This window comes from Mus caroli, chromosome 2 (genome assembly GCF_900094665.2).
Source record: "Mus caroli chromosome 2, CAROLI_EIJ_v1.1, whole genome shotgun sequence".
Classification (NCBI taxonomy): Eukaryota; Metazoa; Chordata; class Mammalia; order Rodentia; family Muridae; genus Mus; species Mus caroli.
Window position 1 is genome coordinate 79,769,983 of NC_034571.1, and position 20,525 is coordinate 79,790,507.

The 20,525-nt window shown below is 35.1% G+C and overlaps 1 protein-coding gene and 1 pseudogene across 1 annotated transcript; both read right to left on the reverse strand.

The window, feature by feature from the left end:
- Window positions 1-9,329: 9,329 nt before the first annotated feature.
- LOC110290446 lies at window positions 9,330-10,405 on the reverse strand (annotated as a pseudogene).
- Window positions 10,406-15,653: 5,248 nt separating this feature from the next.
- Window positions 15,654-16,598, reverse strand: LOC110290229 (olfactory receptor 998-like). The gene has a single exon (XM_021156721.1). It carries the CDS (start codon window positions 16,596-16,598, stop codon window positions 15,654-15,656), a length of 945 nt encoding a protein of 314 aa, XP_021012380.1.
- Between the last annotated feature and the right edge of the window lie 3,927 nt (window positions 16,599-20,525).

Genomic DNA, 20,525 nt, shown 5'->3' on the forward strand with positions numbered 1-20,525 from the left:
GTCAACCCCTAATAACTAGAAACACTTCCTACCTACAGGTGACCCCCAGTGGATACATTTGACAGGGACTCATGTAGGCGAATCACGCTATCTTTCTTGTCCTCCATTATGATCACTCTGTTCTTACACTCATCTTGGTAATAATTTGCTAATACGTGTCCCTTCTAATGCCTCAAATTCATCATTGAATACTCCAACCCTTAGAGTTCCTCTAGGCCTAACATACCTGCTTCTCTTGATTATTTTTTATAGCAACTTACTTGGAGGAGACTCTTCCTACCACACATTCAACTACATGACAACCCATCCTTTGATATAGACAGGATCCTTTTAGCTCTTGAATTAAGCCCCTCTTTAGCCTTTCCTCATGAACCACCTCTATGTCTCTCCGTCATCCCCTACTGTCCTGCAGCAGCACTCCCTACTAGGAAACACACATCCCCACACGTTCCTAAGTTCCAGAAAGGCCCAGAGTAATCAAGGAATAGAACATTTTCCTAAAGAAGACAAGCACAGATATCAGCACTTACAATCATCACAATCATCTCAAGCCAAGATGCCTAGGCATCTTTACAAAGATACAGTTAATCTTAACAGTCAAGAAAACATGCCTCCACCAGAACCCAGTAACAGAACTACAATAAGCTCTAAGAAATGAAATATGAAGTGTAAGGAAAGAAACATAAAATATCAATTATTAATATGTTCACGGACTTTAAAGTGGGTATAAATAAATCCCTTAATGAAATCTGTGAAAACACATACATTCAATGGAATGAAATGATAAAAACAATTCAAAACAGAAAAAAATAGAAATAGAATCTGCAAATAAAACCAAAACACAGAAAAAATAGAAATAGAATCTGTAAATAAAACCCAAATTGAGATGAAATTCTAAATGAAAAACTTAGGAAAGCAAGCAAGAACCTCAGAAAAAGCAGAGTAGAAGACATGAGTGAGAGACTCTCAGGCATTGAAGACAAAAAAAAAAAAAAATAAATACTTCCGTCAAAGAGAATCTTTAATTTATAAAATACAGGCACATAACATCTATGAAATGTAGCACATTGTGACATTAAATCTGTGACTAATAGGAATAATTGAAGGAAAACAAACCTAGGTAGAAAGTATAGAGTAACTTTCAACAAAAATATAGAAGAAAATTTCTCTAACCTGAAAGATGCTTATCAAGACACAAAAAATACAAGAAACACCAAATAGAAAGAACCATTTCACAAACTTATCAAAACATTAAATCTAAAAGACATAACAGAAAAAGTCCAGGTAACATACAAAGTGAAACATATTTCTTAATGCAGGCTCTAAGCACAAAAAGTCCTGGATATATGTTCTACAAAGTCTAAGAGCCATTGATGTCAGATTACTATATTCAGGAAAGCTATTAGCCACAAAGAAAGGAAAAAGAAAAGCATTCCATTATAAAATAAAATTTAAGCACTATGGTAAAAGGACAGAAAGATATTCCAATTAAAGAAGAACAAAGAAGAAAGCAGGCATAGCCATTTTAATTTTGGACAAAAGGACCACAGAACAAAACAAATCATAAGTGACAGAGAAGGAAAATATATACTCATAAAAAGAAAAATCTACCAAGGAGATATTGCAGTTTTAAATATCTATGTACCAAACACAAAGGTACTCATGTTTATAAAAGAAACACAATTAGTTACAATCATGAACAATTGAATCACACAGTGATACTTATTCAGTACCAAACTCTCTCAAACTGACAGCTCATCTATACAAAAACTAATCACAAATGCCAGAGCTACATAGCATTCATATACCAAAAGGACCTAACAGATATTAACAGAAAATTTTACCTAAACACAAAAGAATATGCTTTCTTCTTAACAAATCATAGAATGTTCTTCATAATTACCCATACACTTTGACACAAAGGAAGTCTCAACAGATACAAGAAAATTGAAATAATGCCCTACATCCTATCTGACCACCATAGATTAATTCTGGATATCAACAAAGCAATAATAATGAAAGTTACAAACTGATGGAAACTGAGCCACTCACTATTGAGTGAAAAATGGAGCGAGACTGAAATTAAGAAGGTTATTAAAACTTCTTTAGAACTGAAGGAAAATTATAATACAACAAACCCAAACCTATGGGACACAATAAAGGCAGGTAGTTCTAAGAAACTGAAGGAAAAACTGATTATTTTTACAAGGCCATAATTACCCTAACACCTAAATTACCAGGAAGACTGTTACAGAACCATGTTCTTTATGAACATAGATATAAAAAAAGTACTCAGCAAAACACTTTCAAAACAAATGGAAGAACACATCCAAAGGATTATCTACTATGATCAAGTAGGCTTCATTAGAGTTACAACGATGGTTCAGCATATATATCATAAACACATTAACACATGTAAATGGGGCAAAGACAAAAGCTACATTATGAAAAAAGGACTTTAAAAAATCCAATATCCTGTTCATGAATAAGAATCTACTAGAGACTGAGTATACAAGGACATACCTTAACATAATTTTATTTGCAGCAAGCCCACAGATAGCATCAAGCCAGTTGGAGAGGAAACTCAAAGCATTTTCAAAATCAGGGACAAGACAAGGCTATATACATTGTTCATGGCAAATTAATGAGATCAAATGGAATACAAATAGGAACAGAAGAAGTCAAATTATTTTACTTGTAGATTGTATGATTAAATACATAGATGACTCTAAAGCTTCCACCAAAAAATTGCTAGAAAACAACTTCAGCAAAGTATCAAGATAAAAAGTTAACTTATAAAAATCAACCTATATACCAAAGGAAAATTAAGAGAGAAGTCAAGAAAACTATTTTACAGTAACCTCAAAAAACTATCTTCATATAACTCTAAATAAGTCAGAGAAAGAGCTGTATAATAAGATATGGAAGGCATTAAAGATATTCAAGAAGATATTGGAATTTGAAAAGATCTACCATACTTACCACAATAAGATTAATATTGTGAAAATGGCCATCCTATCAAAAGCAGTTTATATTCAACAGTCTCTATCTAAGGTCTAATACAATTCTTTGCACAATTAAAAGTTTTCACCTTCATATGGAAACACAGAAAACACAAGCTAGCTAAAACAATACTGAATAATAATAGAACCACTAGAAGAATCACCATACTTCACTTAAATTGTACTACTAAGCTACAGTAATAAAATCATCATGGTAATGGCATAAAAACAGAAACATTTATCAATGGAATTGAATTGAAGTGTTGGTCATATGTTCTTACAGCCATTAACACCTGGTTTTTGATAAAAAAAAAGCTAGAAATACACACTGAAAAATAAAAAGTATCACATACAACAAATGGCACTGGTCAAATTAGATAGCTATATGTATAGGACTGCAAATAAATCCATATTTATCACTGAACAAACTCAACTCCAAATGGATGAAGTAAGTCAACATAAGGCTCTGAATCTGAAAGAAGATAAAGTGGTAAATATCCCTGAATTCACTGGAACAAGAAAAGACTTCCTGAACAGAACACCATTAGCATAAGCTCTACAATCAACAATCACTAAATGAGACCTCCTGAAACTGAGGGGCTTCTGCACGGCCAAGCACACTGCCATTTGACCAGACAGCAGCTATATCAGGGTCCTGTCAGCATAATCTTGCTGGCATATGCAACAGTGTCTGGGTTTGGTGGCTCTTTATGGGATGGATCCCTAGGTAGAGCAGTCTTTGGATGGTCCTTCCGTCTCAGCCTCAAACTTTGTCTCTCTAACTCCCTCCATGGGTATTTTGTTCCCCATTCTAAGGAGAAACAAAGTATCTACACTTTGGTCTTCCTTCTTCTTGAGTTTCATGTGTTTTGCAACTTATATCTTGGGTATTCTAAATTTCTGGGCTAATATCCACTTATAAGTGAGTGCATATCATGTGAGTTCTTTTGTGATTGGGTTACCTCACTCAGGATGATATCCTCCAGATCCATCCATTTGCTTAAAATTTCATAAAGTTATTGTTTTTAATATCTGAGTAGTACTCCATTATGTAAATGTACCATATTTTCTGTATCCATTCGTCTGTCGAGGGACATCTGGGTTCTTTCCAGCTTCTGGCTATTATAAATAAGGCTGCTATGAATATAGTGCAGCATGTGTCCTTATTACAAATTAGAACATTTTCTGGGTATATGCCCAGGAGAGGTATTGCTGAATCTTCTGATAGTACTATGTCCAATTTTCTGAGGATCCATCAAACTGATTTCCAGAGTGGGTGTACCAGCTTGCAATCCTACCAGCAATGGAGCAGTGTTCCTCTTTCATCACATCTTCGTCAGCATCTGCTGTCACATGAATTTTTGATATTAGCCATTCTGACTGGTGTGAGGTGGAATCTCAGGGTTGTTTTGATTTGCATTTTCCTGAAGATTAAGGATGTTGAACATTTTTTCAGGTGTTTCTCAGCCATTTAGTATTCCTCAGTTGAGAATTCTTTGTTTAGTATTGTACCCCATTTTTAATGGGGTTATTTGATTTTATTGAGTCCAGCTTCTTAAGTTCTTTTTATATATTGGATATTATTCCTTTATCTGATTTAGGATTGGCAAAGATCCTTTCCCAATCTGTTGGTGGCCTTTTTGTCTTATTGATAGTGTCTTTTGACTTACAGAAGCTTTGCAGTTTTATGACAACCCGTTTGTTAATTCTCGATCTTACAGCATAAGTCACTATTGTTCTGTTCAGAAATTTTCCCCTGTGCCCATATCTTCGAGGCTTTCCCCCACTTTCTTCTCTATAAGTTTTAGTGTCTCTGGCTTTATGCAGAGTTCCTTGATCCATTTAGACTTGAGCTTTGTACAAGAATATAAAAATGGGTCAATTCGCAATCTTCTACATGTTAACTGCCAGTTGAGCCTACACCATTTGTTGAAAATGCTATCTTTTTTCCACTGGATGGTTTTAGCTCATTTGTCAAAGTTCAAGTGACCATGGGTGTGTGTGTGTTCATTCTAGGTCTTCAATTCTATTCCATTGATCTATCTGTCTGTTGCTGTACAGTAACATGCAGGTTTTTTTTTTTTTTTTTAATCACAATTGCTCTGTAGTATAGCTTGAGCTTGAGGTCAGGCATGTTGATTCCATCAGAAGTTCTTTTATTGTTGAGAATAGTTTTTGCTATCCTAGGTTTTTTGTTATTCCAGATGAATTTGCAAATTGCCCTTTCTAACTCAGTGAAGAATTGAGTTGGAATTTTGATTGGGATTGCATGAATCTGTAGATTGTTTTCAGCATGATAGCCATTTTTACTATATTAATCCAGCCCATCCATGAGCATGGGAGATCTTTCTATCCTCTGAGATCTTGAAGTTCTTTTTTTTTATTAATATTTTTATTAGTTATTTTCCTCATTTACATTTCCAATGCTATCGCAAAAGTCCCCCATACCCTCCCCCCGACACTCTGCTACTCACCCACTCCCACTTTTTGGCCCTGGCGTTCCCCTGTACTGGAGCATATGAAGTTTGCATGTCCAATGGGCCTCTCTTTCCAATGATGGCCGACTAGGCCATCTTTCGATACATATGCAGCTAGAGTCAAGAGCTCCGGGGTACTGGTTAGTTCATAATGTTGTTTCACCTATAGGGTTACAGATCCCTTTAGCTCCTTGGGTACTTTCTCTAGCTCCACCATTATCATACAGATATTTCACTTCCTTAGTTAGAGTCACACCAAGGTATTTTATATTATTTGTGACTCCTGTGAAGGGTGTTGTTTCCCTAATTTCTTTCTCAGCCTGTTTATCCTTTGTGTAGTGAAAGGCCACTGATTATTTGAGTTAATTATATATTCAACTACTGCACTGAATCTGTTTATCTGGTTTAGGCGTTCTCTGGTGGAATATATATATATATTATGGAAAGGCACACTGATCAATTATCACACATTACTCTTCTCAAATGTTTTTCATATATAAAGTAGTATAAAATTTATATCTCAATGGTTCTGATATTTAACATAAAATTCTTATATATAATATATATTTGCAGCAAAATTCAAGAGAACATAAAATTTCTTAGTAATTTTCAAAACTATATTACATTACTATAAAATTTACTCTAAATTATTTAAAATCAGGCAATATCCTTCAGAAGAAAATGATGAGCTGGATGTGGTAGTCCATGCCTTTAAGTCTAGCACTGGGGAGGCAGAGGCAGGCAGATTTCTGAATTCAAGGCCAGCCTAGTCTACAAAGTAAGTTCCAGGACAGCCAAGGCTCTACAGAGAAATCCTGTCTCAAAAAAAAATAATAATAAAAAGAAAAAGAAAAGAAAAAAGAAAAAGAAAACGATGAACCAGTTGATGCTGGACTTTTTCATCCATATTTCATAAGTTTCATAGAGATCGACCTGTAATGCACTCACTTCTTTAGGAATATCCTTTCTGCAACTTCTTTTGTTAACTCAACAGCAATGATCTTTTTTTTTTGATAAAGAAGATTCATCATCCTAAATTGTGATGGTCTTTCTGAAAAGCATGACTTTCCAAGTACTTGGTGAAGAAAATGATCTGCCCATGCTGATTGGCCTGGTCATAAAGAAAGAGTTCCTGGATGAATGTTCACCCACTGACTGCACAAAATAAAGACTATCATCTGGAGCTCCTGTAACTCAAAGCCAGGGCTCTAAGGAGCTTAGTCTCAGGAGCTCACTCCTAAAGGGACAAAATTAACATAATTTCAACAGCATCAGAGCTGTATTACTTTCTAACAATGTTTTATTCTTAATGCAACTCTCCCTGTTTTGGGGGTGGGGTCTCTCTCTCTCTCTCTCTCTCTCTCTCTCTCTCTCTCTCTCTCTCTCTCTCTCTCTCTCTCTGTGTGTGATTTGCTAAGAAGACATTCTTTTCCACCTTGAAATATATTTGGTTATTTTATTTATTTACATTTCAAATGTTGTCCCCCTTCCCAGGTTCCCCTCTACAAACCCACCATCCTATCCCCACTCTCCTTTGCAGGGTGCTCCCCCACCCACCCACCCATTCCCACTTCTTGACACTATCATCCCCTTATATTGGGGTGTTAAGACTCCACAGGACCAGTAGCTTTCCCTACCATTTATGAAAAAATAAAGCAACCCTCTGCTACATATGTAGCCTTGAGCTATGGGTCCCTCCATTTGTACCAGAATTGAACTTATCTAAAGGGAATACAGGGACAAATAAAGGAGCAGAGAGAGAAGGAAATGTGATCCAGAGACCACACTAACTAGGGATGCATTCTATCTGCAGACACCAAACACAGACAGTATTTATTGCTGATACCAAGAAGCATTTGCTGACAGGAGCCTGGTATAGCTGTTTCATAAGAGGTTCTCCAGCACCTGACCAATACAGACGCATATACTCACAGCCAACCATCAGACTGAGCTCAGAGACCCCAATGCAAGAGTTGAGGGAAGAACAGAAGAGGCTGAAGGGATTGCACCCCATAGAAAGAACATAAATATCAACTAACTAGACCACCCAGAGCTCCCAGGAACTAAACTACCAACCATAGAGTTTACCTTTAATTTTTAAATCAGCCTATAAAAATGTATTACTGAGCAATAGTTGTTCTCACAATGTGCTTACCTGTGCATATGACGTACAATAAACTTCATCTCCTCTATTACCTTTTTATGTCTCCCCTTCTTCCTTCTTACACATCTATAACAGTCCCCTCTCTACTTTTTTTATCCTATCTTTCTCCTACAGAGTCAATGAGCTTATAAGAGGACTCTATATTTTATCAGCAAATACTATGTAATGAACAGTAATTTGCTTTGCTTAAAGTAATTTCTTTCTTCATTCTGAAGGAAAAACGTTGACACAGTTTATACTTTGTCACTTTCAATGGGATTCTAATATTGTCTGATCTTTCTTCTAGTGATTTGTTGCTCACTTAGGTGGCAGGATATTCAGACACTCAGAGTGTCCAACACAGGGTAAAACAACTCTCTCTGGTATACTTATTTTCATAAGGTCATCTATATAGGAACTGAAGAGAAGATATTCACATGAAAAGTGCATATCAGTGCCAAACAACATTTGCTTACTTCTACTTATTTCCAGGTGAGAAATTTTTAATAAAAATATATAAATAACATCAGCTACTTGAGTCCTAAATGACATCACATCACAAAAGGCTAAGTGGGCAAGAATACTTCCAGGCAGAGAATCATGTAGAAAAAAAAGACCAGTGAAATTTGCTGAACTAGAGGTAAAGGTAAAGCTGAGAAGTATGAGGTAAGACCAGAGCTGGAAATTAGAAACTGCTCATCACAGAAGGCTCCATAAGAGAGAAGACTCTGTGAAGTCAGATGACATGGGTTGTACTGTTAGTTCATCCCCATTAGGAAGAGAGGGTATATAATTCTTTTATCTCACCCAGTATTTTATTGGTAGCTTCCTTATAACTTCTATGAACATCTGTTTCTAAAATAAAATGTCTCCATGAAGCTATGTTAACATCAGAAAAAGTAAGTTCTAGAGTAAATAAACTGACCAAGGAGAGAGGAGACAGACCTATGATATGGACAAATGGCCCAACTTATCAAGAACACTTAATAATTCTAAAATCAGGTGTCTAAAAACAAAACTTCAATATAGTGGGAAGCTGAAGAACTGATGGGGCAGAAAATATAAACAGTCTCAAAAGTGGAGTTGACAATATCAACATTCGTCTTCTAATAACCATAAAGCAAACATTAAAACAGTCACAAAATCACTAATTGATTGAAGAAAGCAGCTCCATAGGAAAATGCATCTTTCACCAAGCTGAAGAGCTGAGTTACGTCACTAGAACGTATATTTTGGAAGATGAAAAGCTACTCTGAACACATGCATGCCTAAATAAATAAACAAACAGGTAAATGCTGATATTTTAAATCGTGATTTTATAGACATATACTTTTTCTTTCAAATCATGTTCATGTTGCTTTGGTTTCATGAAATTTTTAGTCTTTATGTGTAACTAATAAGTACTGACACATTTAACATGTTGATATTCACTTTTTGTTTCTAAGCATATTTTTGCTATTATACAAATATGTTATTCAATAAGTATGCCATGTTATTGTGTATATATATTTTCTCAGTCCACCTTCATATAATTTTGCAACACTGATTGTGTCAGAAAGACACAGACAGGCAGTAAAAGATTTTAAAATTTTTTCATTTTCTTCAAATAATCTATTAATTGAAAGAACCTCAATATGTCTTTTTAAAGCATATATTCAGCACTGACACCTAAGGCATAGCCTAATAGAGTTTGGCCTACAAATCTCTTCAAAAATGTTTCCTTGGTACTTTTCTTCTGATTGCATTTTTTACTCCCTTGTTCCTCAAGCTATAGATCAGGGGGTTCAGCATGGAAATCATGACAGTATAAAATAGAGAAATAACTTCATTTGTATTCAGTGAAGAATCTGTACTAGGTCGAACATAGAGGAAAAACAAAGTTCTACATAGGACAGAGACACCTGTCAAGTGAGAGGAACAAGTAGAGAAGTCTTTCATCCTCTCATCAGTGGTTTGGATCCTCAAGATGGCCATCAAAATAGAGATGTAGGAGACTGTGATGATCAGACCACTAAACACTCCTATTGCTCCATCCAAGACAAAAAGAACTATATCGTTGATGGAGGAGTCCGCATATGCTAAGGCAAGCATTGGGAAAATATCACAGAAGAAATGTTGATAGTATTAGGACCACAAAATGGTAAGCAAAAGGTCAAAGTTGTATGAATTGTGATGTTTATAGCAGCCAGAAGATAAGGTCCAAATGGCAAACTGTGCACAGACCCTCTTGGACATAATTAGAGTATACAGTAAGGGCTTACAGATGGCTGTATACCATTCATAAGCCATGGTAGCTAGGAGGAAACACTCAGTTCCCACAAAAGACCAGCAAACCATAACTGTACAGTGCAACAAAGTGATAACACATATAAAATAATAACTGTAAGTTGTAAGTATTCAAGAGAATATTTATGAAAGATCTAATTAAGAAAGTCGAAGCCTAGCCAGGCATGGTGGCAACAACAACAACAAAAAAAAGCATAACTGTACATTCCACAAAGGAAATGTTTTTTTTTTTTCCTCTGTAAATATATCATACAGCATCCTAGAAGCTATGGAAGAAGAGGAATACATATCTACAAAAGACAAATGGCTAAGAAAAAAGTACATAGGTGTATGCAGTTGGAGTCCACCCATATTAGAGTGACCATACCCAAGTTGCCCCCCAGTGTCACAAGATAAACAAAGAGAACCAGGATGAAAAGTATAATCTTCTGATAGAGACGATTCGTGAGGCTCAGAAATAGAAACTCACTCACTTTGATCTCATCTTTATCTTCCATTGTCAGGTCAGTTTTGTTATGAGACAAACTATGTTGTTTTATTACAAACTATCACCAACAATTACAAATGATGTTTTAATTCAGTGACAAGTTGTCTTAAGCAGGTTTGCAACAGATAGTAGGGCAATTTTTTTTTTAATTGGCAGTATTTCTAAATTCTGTTTCTTGGCTGTTCTAAAAATACTCTGTATAATCATTTGGCAAATTAGCCTTGATATGCTTAGATTCTATAACTCTAAGAACTTTCCAGGCTCAGGTAGTGGGATTCGGTGGGTTGGAGAGCAGGGACAGGGGAAGATATAGGGGGTTTAGGGGATAGCATTTGAAATGTAAATGAAGAAAATATTTAATAATAATAAAAAAGAACTGTCCAGGGATATGATCTAAATTCCATCACATTAATAATACAAGTTGATTTGAAATGTGTTTTGAGATGAACTTGTTTACATTCATAAATGTCTTTCTTTAAAAAGAAAAAAATATATAAGCCATGGGATAGATGCCATTTCAAAGGCAACATGAAACATCAATGATCTTAGATGCAAAAAAAAAAAAAAACTATGATAAACATGAGAGTTTCATCCTCTGAGATTAAGAGATCTGACACTCAATATTATAGTAGAAATTAAGATTTACTGAGTAAAAATATAATTATTTCATATATTTTTATAAACTCTTATCATTCCTGATAAACTATAGTGATAACACATATAAAATAATAACTGTAAGTTGTAAGTATTCAAGAGAATATTTATAAAAGATCCAATTAAGAAAGTCGAAGCCTAGCCAGGCATGGTGGCATACGCCTTTACTCCCAGCACTTAATCCCAGCACTTGAGAGGCAGAGGCAGGCGGATGTCTGAGTTCGAGCCCAGCCTGGTCTACAAAGTGAGTTCCAGGACAACCAGGGTTATACAGAGAAACCCTGTCTCAAAAAACCAAAAACCAAACCAAACCAAAACAAAACAAAAACCCAAAACCAAACCAAACCAAACCAAACAAACAAACAAACAAAAAAGAAAGTCTAAGCCATTTCAGATTTATAGAACAATATGATTACATAGTATATTTTAAATTAAAAATTATTTATGAAAATCAATTATGTCCCTCCTTGAATAAACATATATGTAGCAATATATTATCTACAATTTTCTAGCTCACTATATGATTTTAAGTACTTGATAGTGACATACACTATTTGTAAATTTCTTATAATATCGAGGCTACTTGCAGATTACATAGTGCAGTAACAGACTACGTCCAATTTTCATTAGAATCATTAGAGTTTGCTGAATTTTTTAGTCAACCATTTACAGCTATGTGTTTTGTGAGCATAAAGGATAATAATGTATCCTCCTCTTATATTTTGTTGGCAACCACTAGTTATCTATTTAAGTTTTATTTATGTGTTCATTTAATTGTGTTTCTTTGAATCTTCTGTGGAGTGAAATCTTTACACTGATCATGTCTATTGTGGTTTTCTCTTTCCTCTAGAACATTATTAATACAATTACTACACCAGAGAGTTTATATTGTAAATAGTAATGAAAGTTTTATATTCCTGTTTACAAGATAGTGTTTTGACACATGCATAAATTGCAGAATGATTGTTTTTGTTTGATTATCATATAATATTACAAATGCACCTACCCACATTTTGTTCTCATTTATGAAGGAAAAATATGAAACACTTAAAATCTCCTAGAAATTTTCAGTAAAGAATATTTGTATTCAAAATATTTGTATAATTTTTCAAAATCCAGGTAGATCATTTTAGATAACTCCACACATACCATGATTTAGTCTTATGACAATGGCAACAAAATACCTAAGCCTGATCCCTTCAGAGAATCCATAATGGGGAGTTTCAAAGTTCAGATGTGTTTCTCTTTCATATTTCAAACACATACCATAGTCCAAATTGTAATGTACTCACATTTTTCTGTATCACCTTTAACAGCTTCAAGAGCTATGACAATTTCTGAAAGAAATAATGACTAAACACTTTGCATGGTGGTAACCGTCTCTTGGCAGTTAGTTAAAAAAATAAACTTCCTGTCAAGGACATGAAGAGACAATCCCTGATTCACATACAGCACGCCATCAGAGAACTCATTCTGGAAGCAAACAATAATTCAGAGCCACATCCCCAAAGAATTAAAACCTCAAAGGCTTACATATACCTGAAGAGGCAAAATTAACATGATTTCAGCAATATTTGGTTATTATTCCATAAATGTGTCTTATCTCAGAGAAACCATTTTTGAGAAATTTCTGCATGTATATATGTTGTGGACACGTGTGTGTCTTTCTCCATGAGATCTTTTTATCAAGAGATCCCTCTTTGACTTATTTTTTTAATTTTAATTAAGTTTTATTAGGGCATATTGATTGTTATTTGTCATGAATGGAAGGATTTAATGGCTTCAATATCTGACTACTATTATACTCTGTGTATAAACAATATTTTCTAATTTTGTTGATAGACACAGTAATTTTTTATCTAGGTAATTGTGTAGCATTGTAATAAAGATCATGTGCAGATCTTATGTGTGAGTTTCATCATTTCCTTTAGATACGTACCCACTATTCATATGTCTGGCTTTTAGGATGTTCTTATTTCCACTTTGAACCACTTCCACAGTGTTTCCCATAGTGATTTTAATAATCTACCTTCTGGCTTTTTATTTTATCACAGCTTTGTAGGCATTCAATGAGACTTTTTTCTTTCTTTTATTTAATAACAAGAATCAATTAGTGAGGTAGTGTTTTATTGTGTTTTCAATCTCAGTGTTTTCTCATGTTTAATGATTGTGAGACTTTTTCATAGATAAGTTGGCCAAAAGTATGATTTTAAGAAATATCTTAGCTAATTTAAATTCTGATAAGGAAGAACAAGATTATTGCCTTCTATCAATGAACAAATAACTTGAAAGAAAAGCCTGAAAAAAAGTGAGAAAAATGATAATAACAAAGAAGCTGCATTCACAACATCTGCAAGTCTCATATCAGTTTGGGAAGGAAGAAAAAAACAGGCTTGTTGGTACATACCTTAGTCTTATCACTAGGGAGGCAGAGGCCAGCAGATCTCTGTGAGTTCAAGGCCAGACTGGTCTACACTGTGAGTCTGGAGACTAGAAAAGCATAGGCAGGCAGATCTCTGTGAGTTCTAGGCCAGCCTGGTCTACTTAATGAGTCTGCAGACAGCCAGAGCTACACAGTGAGGGGCCATAAAAAACAAATAGAAAGAAAAAAGGAAAAGAAAACACCTTAAGACTGTGAAAGACTTGAACACTAAGAAATGATAATAAGGTATCTATGGAAGAGTTAGAAAGGTTTGATGGCTCTCCTGAACTGTCTTGCTTTACAAAAAAACGAACAAAAAAACAAAAATTAAAAACAAACAAGCAAATAAACAAACAACTCTCTCCTTCTCTGATAAACTGCAGTCTGTCTTTACCTCCAAAGAACAAAATGGTCTTACTGAGATAAACACTATAGAGCAGGTGTCTGATTTCTAGGTTCTTTCCCATGCACTGAACAGAGGAGAATTGTCTTGGGCCACTCATTTAATACACAAACACTAGCAAAAATGGATGAGGAAAAAGCAGTCTACATATGATTTGCATGACATCTGCCACCACAGATAAGCAAAAACACTATATGATATTAATTTTATTTGTTCTCTCCTTCAGAAAGCCACTTAAAACTAGCAAGATCTCAAGTTTCTGATCACTAATAAATGAGCATAGATAAATAATAAAACAACATTCTTTTTTTAATATTTTGTTTTAAAAAGTAAGAGAAAATAGGCCAGAATAAAAATGGTGGCATTTTTATACTCGTGAAATTAACATATTAGCATCTGGTTAGATGGTAGTATTGTAGATGCAACTCTCAGGGACCTTATAAGGTGTTTATAGATATTTTTGTTCCAATTTTATATTTAGTGTGATGCATTCTTAAATGGATTGGTCCAAAATATAAGTGCTGCCAAAAAGTGATAGCATAAATAAGACTTAATAATGAAGTTAAGAATGTTTGTTTCTGTGAAAATCAGACCTTTAAAAGTCTTTTTAAGCGATTTTATCAGAGGTAGAAATAGCTCAAACATTAAGGTGCTTACTATTCAAACTTAAGATATAGATTTCAGATCCCTAGGACCCATCCAAAGACTGCGGTTCACATCTGTAACCTCAGTGACTTTACAACAAGATGTGGAGCATAGCCAGAAAAAATTTTAAAAGCTGGTGAGGTAGCCAGTGTACCGTGTGGAGGGATCCACTACAAGAGTAAAATATGAAGGCTGAAATGTCTTTTGAAATCCACATGTGTACCATTGAACACATATGCCTCCATATAAACACACACACACACACACACACTACAGAAAAGAGACAAAGACATAGATCAACAGAGACATACAGAGAAAGAGAGGAGAGACAAATACAGAGAAAAGACAAAGACAAAGAAAGGAAGACAAAGAGGCAGCCACAGTGAAATTATTCTTTAAGGTAAGTGATATGTTGCATCTCATTACATTCCATTTGAAAATATTAGCAGGTTACGCGTTTATGATACTTGAAAGGGAAATAGCAGATTTTACAGAATCCCATTTTTCCAGATATTTTGAAAGCTACTTTCAAATTCTTCTACCAAAAACAACTCTATAGGTGACTGGAGTTCAGAACACTCACTACTCTTCCAGAAAACCTGGGTTCTTTTCCTAGCACACAAGTGGTAGGTTACAACTGTCTATTTAATGAGCCTATTCCCCATTTTGTACCCTTCAGACACTTTATACACTTGTTACATTTACATACATGAGGCAAAATATCCATGCACATAGAAGTAGATCCTTAAAAACAAACAAGCATACAAGTATCTTCTGTTCCTAGGACTGTACTTAGCCAAAATTTTGAAATGTATAAGTTTTTGCCAGGGTTTAAACTTTCCAACATTTCAGTTTTATTTGGATCAGCCATTATTTAAAATATTGTGTCTAAAATATTGTTCATACTTGAAGAGCCATGATTCATTAAAATATTTCAATGTGCAGTTAAATTGACTAAAAGTGATGAATCTATAATGAAGTACCTCAAGTTCTGCCACAAGGTTGTGAAATAGCTTGTGGTCAGGCAGAATAAGGACTCCCTTGCAATCTCTTGTTCTCACTCTAGTGGTCTTTGCCTTATATTTTGCCCTCACAGCATAGATATGTCACAACATAGGTAGAAAGAATTCTATCTTAAGCATCAATTAGGAAGTGCTTCTTCTCCAAAGTTCTCCTGAATGCATTTTTTACCTCTTGGTTCCTCAAGCTGTAGATGAGGGGATTCAACATGGGGATCACCACAGTGTAAAATAAAGAGATCACTTTATTAATATTCAAGGAGGAACTGGCATTGGGTCGAACATAGATGAAGAAAAGAGTCCCATACAGGATACAGACAGTTGCCAAGTGAGAGGAACAAGTTGAGAAGGCTTTTCGTCTCCCATTGGCTGTCTGAATCTTCAAAATTGCCTTCAAGATGCAAACATAGGACCCCAGGATTATCAGACCAGTGAGCATACCTACTGTGCCAGCCAATACAAAAAACACCAACTTAATCATCTGGGTATCAGTACATGCTAGAGCCAGCAATGGGGAAACGTCACAGAAAAAGTGGTTGATAATATATGGACCACAAAATGGTAAGCAAAAGGTCAAAGTTGTGTGTATCATTGTACTTATAAGAGCAATGAAATAAATCCCAATAACCAACAACATACAGAGATGTGGAGACATAATAAGTGTGTACAGCAAGGGCTTACAGATGGCTGCATAACGATCATATGCCATGGCAGCCAGGAGAAAGCATTCAGTTGCCACACAGAGACCGAAGAACCACATCTGTGTTGCACAGCCCACAAAAGAGATGGCTTTGTTCCCTGCAAAAATGTCACACAGCATCTTGGGAGCTATGGAAGAAGAGGAAGACACATCTACAAAGGACAGTTGGCTGAGAAAAAAGTACATAGGTGTGTGCAGCCTGGGGTCCAACCATATGAGAGTGATCATCCCCACATTACCCCCAAGAGTGACAAGATAAACAAAGAAAAAGATGATGAAGATGACAATCTTCTGATGGAGGTTATCTGTAATGCCACGAAAGAGAAACTCAGGCATGACAGTCTGATTCTTTTCTTCCATTGGTCAGTTCGGATCTGTCAAGAGAATAAGAATTATGACTTATGAAACTCACTCAAATGATTTTGAAATCAGTGGCAGTAGGTCTATTATACATATCTCTCAGCAGTATTGAACCCAGATATTCCTATTAGATGTGTGCAAAATTCCTATGTTGACTTCAGCAATTTACACCTTGAGATCTTTGGAATCTGAACTCTCTTCCATTGTGAGTTATGTGATTCTTTGGTCTTCCTGTGGCGTTCCTATCCCTTTGGAAACTGAAATCCTTTCCACTATTCTTCCATAAGAATCACCAAGCTTCCTCCATTGTTGGGCTGTGGGAGTTTGTATCTGTCTGCGTCAACTTCTGGGTATAGCTTCAACAGAGGACAGCATGATTCTGTCTACAAACATAACAGAGTATCAATAGTGTTAGGGATTGGTGCTTGCCCATGGAATGGGTTTCAAGTTTGGCCACTTATAGGTTGGCCATTCCTTCAGTCTCTGCTCCAACCCTCTGCCTACATTTCTTGTAGACAGGATAATGGGGGCTCTCAGAGTCTTAACCACCAAACAAAATATACACAGGTAGACCTAGGCTTTCCAGTTCATATGTAACAGATGTGTATGCAGCTTGGCTTTTATGTGTGTCCCCCAAAACTGGAACAGGGGCTGTCCCAAAAGCTGTTGCCTGCATGTGAAATATGTTCTACTAGCTGGGATGCCTTGTCATGCCTCAGTGTGAAGCAACTAGCCTCTCAATCATGAAATCTCAAGGTGGAGGGATTACCCAGGAGGACCCCACCTGCGTAGAGGAGAACAGAGGGTGGATGGGGGAAGGAATGTGGGACGGAGTGACTGAGAAGGGGAAGTATACAGGATATAAAATGAATAAACAAAATAAATTTAAAAAGAGTTAGTTACTACATTGATCTAATATGTCCCTTGATTTTAAAACTGTACTTGTATTAAATATTACTCTGTATTTGTTCATCTTACTCTGTGATGGAATAATGAAACCATCTTACATCGTTTGGAATATGACAGATTTTTTAATTCCTTGGCCTGTGGCACACTAACATGCATGCATGCGCACAGTTATAAAATCCTACTTGGAGATACTTTTATTAGAAACACTATAACTACAACTGCAAGTTTAGCATTCTATATCATATATTAGGGAAATGTTAAATATGGCACCCAATTCTTACTAAATAATGACCAATATGAAAATAATGTAAAGGTATAATTCATTTGTGTGTATTTAAGTCTGCTTCATTTCCTCATTATAAAGAGATATGGGAAAGATAAATACATACTTGGCAAAAAGGATGACTATCCTGAAGAATAATAAAACATATGATTTTCATTTAATGATGATCCTTCAATGAAAAGAGAAAATAAATCCAGAGTGTGATTGGTGTGAATTCAAAGTTGGATCAAGAAAAAGAACGTAAGATGATATATTGAGAAGAAAGTGAAAGAGTAAATGTTTCTTACAATCACATACTTCCAATAAATGGTTGTGCTGTCATAGAAGAGCAGAGGCATGTTAACTTAGATATCACTGGCTTGACAAATGTTGGGGGCAATATATCATGGAATTTGCACAGAGAATAAAGCATCAACAAAATTATGGTTGCATAAAATTATTTTACATGGATTCCCATGTGTACATAAATTCTTTTAAAATTAATCATTATAATATATAACTGCTACTATCAAATCAAATCAAATAATAAAATAAGTGAAATAGTAAATTTATAATAGTATCATACAGGTAAATAATTCAAGACTATATTTTTGTGTGTTTCATGAATTAATAAATAGTGGTGACTATTCAAATCACCTAGATCATTATGTATGATAAGCTATTCAAATCTATGTGGCTTATACAACAAAATACTCTTTCAAAGAAAATGCAGTTTGTTACTTGACTATTAATATATATGAAGCTTAAATGATTGTTTAAATGATGATCTATATGATTTCTTGCTATTTAATGGCATTACAATTTTGATGTTGTATGGGTGTACTTTAAGCTATTAAACAGACAGCTCCAGATTTTTCTTGAGTATCATCCATTGTCCTAAATTCTCTTTGTCCATTCTCATGGCACTAGCTATATAGGTGTGGTAAGGCAAAGTATATAGATTGCTACAAGTTCATAAACATATTAGTTATTAATTTCAGTATAAGTTATTTTGAGTCATTCCTAAAGTGATAAAAGGATTACCATAGCATTTTCATATCTAACATGTTTTTATTTTAGAATTTTTCAGATAACCTGTTTCTCTCTCTTTTTGAAATATTTATCTAAGTTTCCAGTTGAAAAATAAAGGTGTATATATTTCTAATGTTAGAAAATCATGCTTCAAAGATGTATTTCCAAACATGAAGCTAAGCTGACTAACATGTATTATTTTTCATACACGTCACAGATTAAGTTATAGGCATTTAATGATTTTCAATGATTTTCAAGAATGTACTATATTCTTGCTCCCAACATCTCTATGTCATGTTTATGATTTAACACCAGGCAAATTGTTTTAAAAGTTATATAGAACAAATGTGAACTCTGATAATTCTGTGAATAAAATATCAGAATCGTAGGGGTGTGAGACTATGTTCCCCCGTTTCACACCATTATTGTTTCTCCACCGTGTTTCAAAACTTCCTATTGTCCAAACCTCAGGGTACTCACTTCTTTATGGATATCCTTTTTGCATCTCTGTCAGTTACTTTAAAAGGAATGGTCATTTTCTAGAAGATAGAAGAACTGACTTTCCTCATGATGATAATCATTCTGAAACAATGACATTATAAATACTTGGGGAAGAAGAACCACCTACCCTGACAAATCTAGGCATGAAGAATGAAACCCTGATCTTAACATTGGTCCATATACTGCACAGACTAAGGGACCTTCTCCTAGGAGCATACAATTATTCAGAGACAGGTCCCCAAGGAACTTAACCCTCAAGGGTTTACACCTGAAGGAATAAACTTGAAATGATCTTTTTAGTACTTTGGCCAAGTATTATTGTCTAACTGTATCTCATTCTAACGTGTGTGTGTGTGTTCCTGATCTATCCTCCTTATCATCACATTCCTTTCATCATCAGAGTGATGTCCCAGCAGCATATCGAAAGAAGACTTTTTTTTTTTGGTGTTTCAAGACAGGGTTTCTCTGTATAGACTTGGCTGTCCTGGAACTCACTTTGTAGACCAGGATGGCCTCGAACTCATAAATCCGACTGTCTCTGCCTCCTGAGTGCTGGGATTAAAGGCATGCACCACCATGGCCGGATGAAAGAAGACATTTCTGTTTCCCATATGATTTAATCATAAGCCCCAATCTAAGGGTTATTCATTTCTTCATTGTTATATTAAGTATGTCAAGATTGTCTGTGTCATACTCCTTTGTTCTCCAAAATAAGAGAAACAGTCTCAATTACATAGATGTTAGACATGTGTGCTGAGTACCTCTTAATTATTAGTTGTTTATCATTATTAGGGATCTGAAACATACTAGAACAGATTATAACCAGACATAAATATGATTTAAGAATTTTCTTATCTCTAGTTTTTTAAAAAAATTAGAACAGCTGTTGAATTGCTAAAGAATCTAGAGTGGTTGAAATTTTTTTCAAAAATGAAATTGTTAAGAAAAGTAAGAAGATTTTTGAAGAACAAATAAAGCCCACAAATATATTAGCAGCAAGAGAAAAATAAGAACAAGGTGAATGCCAGGGCCAGGAAGTAGGCTTAGGTGGGTTGGGGAACAGGGGGAGGGGGGCAGTATAGGGGATTTTCAGTAGGAAACTAGGAAAGGGGATAGCATTTGAAATGTAAATGAAGAAGATATCTAATAAAAAAGAAGAAAGTATAAGACTGACTGACACAGATTACCTTAGACACCATTGCCTCTGAAATTCTTTTTTTTTT